The sequence below is a fragment of the Epinephelus moara genome, chromosome 16 (assembly GCF_006386435.1).
Source record: "Epinephelus moara isolate mb chromosome 16, YSFRI_EMoa_1.0, whole genome shotgun sequence".
In the NCBI taxonomy this organism is placed as follows: Eukaryota; Metazoa; Chordata; class Actinopteri; order Perciformes; family Serranidae; genus Epinephelus; species Epinephelus moara.
The window spans coordinates 38,379,457-38,387,831 of record NC_065521.1 but is presented as its reverse complement, the minus strand read 5'-3'; the positions used below and the strand labels follow the sequence as shown (position 1 = coordinate 38,387,831).

The 8,375-nt window shown below is 37.8% G+C and overlaps 1 protein-coding gene across 1 annotated transcript; it reads left to right on the top strand.

Annotated features, from left to right (window-relative positions):
• Positions 1 to 1,095: 1,095 nt before the first annotated feature.
• Positions 1,096 to 6,880, top strand: rnf41 (ring finger protein 41). Its single transcript, XM_050065660.1, has 7 exons — positions 1,096 to 1,238; positions 2,162 to 2,267; positions 2,371 to 2,486; positions 2,586 to 2,857; positions 3,146 to 3,281; positions 5,113 to 5,216; positions 5,327 to 6,880. Exons 3-7 carry the CDS (start codon positions 2,397 to 2,399, stop codon positions 5,679 to 5,681), a joined length of 957 nt encoding a protein of 318 aa, XP_049921617.1. The 5' UTR covers positions 1,096 to 1,238; positions 2,162 to 2,267; positions 2,371 to 2,396; the 3' UTR covers positions 5,682 to 6,880.
• Positions 6,881 to 8,375: the final 1,495 nt, after the last annotated feature.

Genomic DNA, 8,375 nt, shown 5'->3' with positions numbered 1-8,375 from the left:
GTTATATGTGAGGACTGTTTCTTTCAGTGTGCTGCACCCTCTGTTGAGCCTCATCCTCACATGCAGAGCACTAACTCTCTCCATGCTGGCTTCTGTTCATTTCCTTCCTGTTTACCATCTGCCACACAGAGGAAATTGCAACAGTGCATGGCTGAGAAAGAGACAGCTCATAACCCATGTGTTGCAAATTATTGAATGAATGAAGAAAATACACACTTTCACAAATTAGAAATATATAAAAATGTAAATTAATTTAACAGTCCAATTACATACCCACATGTCATCATGGAGTCATGCTAGTATTCCTTATGTCAGTAGTGTAACATGATTTATCATTTAGAAATCAACTCATCTTTTACATCTAATATCTTTTTTATGTTATAAGCACAAAAAACTGATATTTCACTGGTCATTTCTGTTAGTTTTAAGTAATCTGTGTATTTATAGAGGACCACAAGTGTCAAGGAAAAAGTGATAAAGCATTGAATTAATTAAAAACTAATTGCACAATAAAGATAGGAATTATTAGATTTGTTTATAAATCAATGTATCTATGAATAAATTGACTAAATTACAAAATAATTCATTATTTTATATTTTAATGGGCAATAAAAAAGGAATTATGATAAAAGTAAATTCCAAAAAAATGAATAATGGAATTTAAAAATCTAGTTGAAAATGCAGTTTAAAAAGAGAAATAACTGAGAATAAAGATTATAATCAGGCATTAGACTAAATCCTTTTTTTAAAATTTAAACTACTTATTGATTCATTCATATTTCATTTGTAAATTGTTTTTTATAGTTCATTTTTTTATTGCCCAATACAACATCAATTAATGATTTACTTTGTATTTTATTCTATTTATTTATAGATAACTAAATTAATTTTAAAACACACTTATTAATGCCTATTTTTATTGTATAATTAATTGTTAATTTATTAATTAAATGCTTTATTTTATTTATTTTTTTAAATATCTCAGTAAATTCTGAGAGTAAAACATAGATAGATAGATAGATAGATAGATAGATAGATAGATAGATAGATAGATAGATAGAGTACACTGACCAATCAAACGCTCCCATTTTACGTCATGACGTTACCGCCTGCCTGCGTAACGACGACACAGAGGTGTAGGATGTAGCACAGGACGTGGCTAGCGAGCTACTAGTTACAGTAGGACGTCTGAAAATATATTAACATCGTGATTAAGGTCTGGTTTTCTACATGTTAAAGTAAGTATATCAGTGTATAATGATGTTTTCTTCCAATGTGGCTGATTGTAATTAGCCATTTGTCGATGTACTTTGCCCAGACTGAGGTCTGTCTGGTTAGCTCGACGGCTAACATCTAGAGGAAACCAACGGTACCCGTAGTTGCTACGAGCGCTACCTAGTTAGCAACCGTTAGCCACATTTAATTCATGACGACCAAGCTGTACTGACATCTGAACTCAAGCACTGGGGTATTTATTCAAAATGACACCAGTTTAGTTCATTATAAACCTAAAGGTATTGCGTTTTAGTGTAACGCGTAACAGCGAAATAACGTTATACACGTAGCTAACGTTAGCACGGAGGGTTAGCCTGTTTGTAAGGCATGCTGAGTGCGATGGGAGGAAAAAGGATCTGTAACGTTAAATCGCCTCCAGACCGGTGTGTGCTGCTTTCACTGAAATTAGGTCACCCACCAGTCACCTGGGACAACAGGATGCTCTCCTCGGATGTTGGAGCTCAGCTGGTGCAGTTTCACATGTTTAGGATGACGTTAGAAAACCACACTACGTTGCGAATCAAGGACATCGCTTTTGGGCACAGGATGTGTTTAAATATGTCTGTGTGCTCGAATGTATCGAGTCATTCTACCATAACAGCTTTTATTTATTGATTAATAACACTGTGTTTTTAAGAAAGCAGCGTCTCACTCGTATTTACTTTATATAGTCATCCAATTAAAGAGTATAGTATGCTTCTGATCATAATGAGAAAGCTTGAAAATCACTCATCTCCCCTGGCCACTGATACACGTCTGTGGATAAACTGCATCTATTTATCATCATTATTTATCATGTGGTTTTAGAATATATATCATAACTCAGCTCTAACCATCAGCTATCCAGCAAACTAAATAATCAGTGTGAATACCATTATTTTTGCAGGGAGTGTCGCTGTCTCTTTTGCCAGACAGATTATTTCTGCCAAATGTGACGTATCAGCTTTACATCAAGAGCTGGATGGGAGCATTTGAGGCCTTTTGTGAGTGAGGTAGGCTCAAAGTGTTTGTATTTATTTGTGGAATATCTCAAGTCACGTACCGATGCAGTTAAGTTGTGTGAAAATCTAATTTGCGTGGTTGTGTGTTGCTCAGGAGGTTGTGGATCCCAGTAATGTACCATGGGGTACGACGTTACGAGGTTCCAAGGGGAGGTGGATGAAGACCTGCTGTGCCCTATATGCAGTGGAGTGCTCGAAGAACCAGTGCAGGCAAGTTCCTGTTTGAAAGATTACCCACCCTAAATTGTATCAACATTTTTCAAATTTATTTTTATATTCTGGGGCTCTGTGTTCTCCTTTTCATTTCAGGCTCCACACTGTGAGCATGCCTTCTGCAATGCCTGTATAACACAGTGGTTCGCCCAGCAGCAGATATGTCCTGTTGACCGCACGGTAGTGACGCTAGCTCACCTCCGGCCTGTTCCCCGCATCATGCGCAACATGCTGTCCAAACTTCAGATCAGCTGTGACAATGCGGGTTTTGGGTGTACGGCCACACTGCGGCTCGACCAGCTGCAGTCACACCTCAAGGACTGTGAGCACAACCCCAAAAGGCCTGTCAACTGTGAGGAGGGATGTGGGTGAGTGGCTTTCATTCGGCAGAAATGTGCGCTGCATTGTGGTTGCATCGATTATGATTTTCTCATAACCCCTTTGAACCGGTGCCTAAATTTCTAGCATCATAAGTCTCAGCAGTTGTAGCAAGTCAGAACACAACTGTTGCTCACTCAGAAATCAATAATAATCACCACTAAAGCGTTTTGCTGTAATTTATTATAAATATATGATTTGCAAAAATGTCGTCTGTATGGTATGGTATTAAATCCTCTATATTCTCCCCCCATATTCTATCTCCCCCTCTTTTGCAGGCTTGAGATGCCCAAAGATGAGGTGCCCAACCATAACTGCATCAAACACTTGCGGAGCGTCGTCCAGCAGCAACAGACAAAGATTTCAGAGCTGGAGAAAACTGTGGCAGAGCATAAACACCAGTTGGGGGAACAAGTAAGAGCATTTGCTTGCTCATTGATGCGTTAACAAAAAAAATATGTTTTGAGCCTCATCCTGAGAAATGCTGTTGTCTGTGGAACAAGTTTTGAAATAGCCAGGAGCGTATTCATTTTCCATAACAACCACTTAAAATTCACAGGGTCTTCTACTGAGTTGTTACTATGGTTCCCTCCAGTTCGGTTACTTAAATGTTTTCTGGAATGGAGGCTTATAAAGGTCTGAAAACATTTGGGTACAGATGATGATTATCATTTTGAAGCATGTTTATCTGACTGGGTGCAGTAAATAATTGGAGTGTGACATGTCTTTGTGGTACAGGGTGGTGTGCAAGCATGTTTCTGTATATGTTTAATTTGTGTGTGCCGTGTTTGTATTTGGTACAGTGAAGGTCTCTATTATTAGCACTGGGGGAATGTAATTAAGTATTTAAGGTCTAGTGAGGTGTGTGTTGTCATTTGGATACAGTATACAGTTAAAGCTTAATCCAGTACAGTAGGCACTGGTATTACAGTATAGGGGTGGGCGGTATGACCTCTATTCTCTTTTCTATCCTCTATCCTCTATTCTATTGCATTATATTTAAGTCTATATCACAAGACAGTAATTGTTCTGTAAATTCAATTAAGAAATGATTTAGTATAACCATAAAGTACTTCATCACTTTTGATTTTCTTGTTTTATTTGGAGCTTTCTTCCAAACAAAACAACTACCTCACACGGAGACAATGCGATGAAAAAGCAAAAGACTCAAAACAGAAAAAACGAAATTCTTAAAAATTAAAGCTTTAATGTCCATGAGTCCCTGAGAAGCAAATAGGAAACATAATTATAATTTTAACAGCCACTCAATACTTAATATTGAGGTTTAAACACCACTGACTTCATAGCATTGAAATATTTTATTTTGAGAAGTAAAATATGAAATTTCTTGATTTGCAGTTTCAAAAGCTGAATTTGAATTCACATCCAAAAATTCACATTTCAAAATCCAAGTTGAAAATATTCGAATAGTAACATCTGGGCTACCGAGGACAGGACATGTGGGGAAGACTGGATTTTGCTATTTGAAAAATTTCAACTTGAATGTTTAGATCTGAACTGAATCATTGACATTGAGCAACCTGAATCATTTTTCTTTTTAAATTTTGGATCTGAATTTGTGAACACTGAAAAATATATTCAAGTTTAGATTTTGAAATTGCAAATCAAGAATTTTCATATTGTATTTACTGAGAGGTGAATTAAGAATACATTTTTCAGATTTGAATACATGGTTTTCAACGTAAAACAAAAATCAATGCTATGGATTCAGTGGTGTTTAAATTTCAGTATTAAGTTTTCAGTGGCTGTCAAAATTCAAACGCTTATATGCCTTATTTGCTTCCCTAAACCTCACTCCTTTTTCATGCCCAGCCAAATCACTTTAACTTGCGAGGCAGTTGGATTCAGAGATCATGCGAGAATCACAAGATCACGTGCTACATAGCCTGCCCAGAATAACTCCTGCGGTAGAAACAGTATTGCCAGACCTCCACAGATGGACACATTTCTGCTGTTGCACAGTATATACTGTCATATCACCCGACCCTGTTACAATATATATTCTTAATAACTATCTTGGAATTGGTTAAAACTGAAACGATTGGTGATCAGTTTTTGTCAAGTGTCCTATAAGAGTAAGCTGAGGGCAGAATACTGGATCTAAAGAAACTGGTACAACGCTTCATCCTTTCAAAGTGTTATAAATTCCTTTTTTGCTTTAGGAGGTTTTGTGAAATGAGGTTTTGTGAAATGAGTCATCTGACATGGTGCCTTTAATTTCTAGAAACGGGACATTCAGCTGCTAAAAGCCTACATGAGAGCAATCCGCAGTGCTAACCCAAACCTGCAAAACCTGGAGGAGAGCATCGAGTACAATGAGATCTTGGAGTAAGTGACATTTCATCTTTTCTGCAGCTTGTGTTTTAATATCAACTCCGTCAGGGAGCTGCAGCTCAGTCCATAATTTTCCTGTGGTTTTCATTTTATCTTGTCTCCAGGTGGGTGAACTCCATGCAGCCCGCCAGAGTGACACGCTGGGGCGGCATGATCTCCACTCCTGATGCTGTGCTCCAGGCAGTCATCAAGCGCTCTCTCATCGACAGCGGCTGCCCTCTCTCAATTGTGAACGACCTGATCGAGAACGCCCACGAGCGTAACTGGCCGCAGGGACTGGCCACGCTCGAGACACGGCAGATGAACAGGCGCTACTATGAGAACTACGTTGCCAAGCGTATCCCTGGCAAGCAGGCAGTGGTGGTGATGGCCTGTGAGAATCAGCACATGGGGGAGGATATGATCCTGGAGCCCGGCCTGGTCATGATCTTTGCGCACGGAGTGGAGGAGATCTTATAACTTTACAGAGAGCTGAGCTGATCCAGAGACAAGTGGGGATGTTTCCCTGGGGGTTCGCTGTGATGAGTAGAGTTTCCTCGTTGGAGCGAAACCGTCTGATTAAATCTGGCTTATTTAAAATAAAATCTTATAAGAGGCTCACTCCTAAGCTTGATACCAATGCCTTAAAGTAAGGACGAATATATTATGAACCTGGCAAATAGAAACTTATTCTGACTGATATCCGAGATAAAAGGTGAGATGTGATGTTTACAAGGTTTATATTTGGTGCATTATATGATCTGATTGTTCTGCTCCGTGTCCTAATATAGTAATAAGCTTGAACCCCAGTTTAATGCCCTCAGTTGTATAAATGCTTGTAAATACAAATACTATATTGAATTATAAATGTCATTCTCTTATTCCTCTCACTGTAATTAGATTGTGATTTCTGTTTATCTCACTTATGTTTAGTCAGCTTGTGTGACTGTCTGCAGGGACGTCGACCCAGAAGATTCTTTTCTCGTGCTTGCTTTAGTATTTAGTTTCATGTGAATATTTCACAAGACATTGTGCTTCTGAGTTTAGATTGTCTAAACCTTCCGTGCCATTTGTTTTATTTATTGTGTTGCCTTTCACACAAACATGCTTGAAGATGTTACCATTTGATGTATGGAAATCTGCCTTTTTCGGTGCATTTGAAGTTCATCGCAGGAAGAAAATTGATTTTGTGTTTTCTCTGTTGCCTCGGTTGTAAATATAGTCTGTATGTTGAGTCCACGTGAAGTGTTAAATTTGAAGTTTAACATCTGGGATTTAACTATGTATGATGAGTTTTATTTGACAAATCATAATGGTTCACTTGAGATTTTAGGTGATCCTTAACGTCTTTCAGATTATTGAAAATATAGACATCGATCTTCTTGTTCTTTGCAGTTAGCCAACATTTGTTCACTGACATGTCACTACAAACCATAGCTTGGAGATTGTAAAAAATATTTGTAAAGTCACTCTTATGGCTTTTGAGAGGTAAAATGTTCACCATTAGTCACTTGTTGCTGTAGTAAGACAAACAAGACTTCAAATGTCCGGAAGTGCAGTAAACAGATAATTTTGGATTGTGCCCTTTATTATTTTCCCTGTTAATGTTTCTGTTTGTTTTGTGTCTGTTATGTACCGTGTTGTACAGACAAGAAAGTAATAAAAAATGTCCAACTTCATCCCAAAAGAATGTATCATCTCACTGGGATAACAAGATTTTATATTTAGCTTTTAATTAGGAAAAAATGCAGTTCCTTATTTTACCACACCATGTCATCAGAGCTCTGCTGGGAGGTACATTTCTTAGGGGCACATCAGCTGAACACATTATGTAAAAACCTCCGTCAAGAGAAAATGATTGCTGCTTTTAAGAAATCAGGGCAGTGAGGAGGAGATGTGGGATGTGAAATGCTGTCGATCCAGGTTAAGGAAATTAGGAGGAAAGTTTAACCACAAAACTGTGACTTCACTGACCTGACTCACTCTCCTTTTCTCTGTCTAACCCAGACACCCACATGTTTTCCATGTCTGTTATCCTCCCTTGCCAGCCTCGTCCTCATTGTGGAGCCTAATCCCTCGCCATTGTGGTCACTGGAATGTGAAATCATGTGCTTTACCAAATACTGTGGCTCTGTTATTGTCTACACACATTATGATGTGATGTGGTTGGGTGCTGCAAGGCGTAGCCTACAGCAGTCCTCACACTAAGCCACATGTTAAATATACTTCAGAATGCGTTAGAGGATTTGTTTCAATGTCCTGAAAACATTACGAGTAGCACATTCATATAAAATGTTAAAATAAAATACATGAGGCTGTCTGCCTGGTTGAGGAAGTATTCACATCCCTAAGTAAAAGTAGCAATACCACACTGTAAAAGTATCATTAGTTTCAAGTTACCTATTGTCACGCACAACAATAATAGAGAAGCAGCCGTTGGCAATCCTATGAGATTTACACATGAATAAAATAGTGCAGAAGTTGAAGGGATAAAATATAACACACACACTGTTGGGAAGTAACTAAACCAGTTACTGAAGAACAACGTGATTAGATTACAGCTACCAAGACATTCTTTCTGTTGCTTTGCATATTTTCATTGTGCAGGAGTGCCTTCTTTTAGCATAGCATATTACTGGAAAATTTTCAGCTTCACAGCCCAGTTTAAAACATTTCTTAAAAAGAAATCAAATGTTATAAATTGCAATACCTTGATGAGGTAATTAAAATAGTTACATTACTGGTTACATTTTGAACAGGGTAACTAGTAATCTGTATCCTATTAACGTTACGTCTCAAAGGTAACCTTCCCAACACTGGTGGTAGATGAAGTACAAGAGCAGAATTGAAAATGTGTCTTAAGCAGAGGTTTTAGTATTAGTATAATGTGATATAAAATAAAGATTTTCTTGGGTTGTTAATTTTATATTTATGTAATTTTTATTCTAGCTGCCAAATAAATGTAGTGGAGTAAAAAGTATACAGTAGCATTAAATGGAAATATTCAACTACAGTACAAACACTTCAACTTTACCAAATACTCGGTTCTGATTGGCTGCAGGCGATCGTTAAACTCCTTAAAAGTAGTTCCAAACAACAGTTTATTCACACTCTAAATCAATGCGCAGTGTCCAGTAAAGCCGCGAGTAACCATAGTAACACTACTAATGAAAT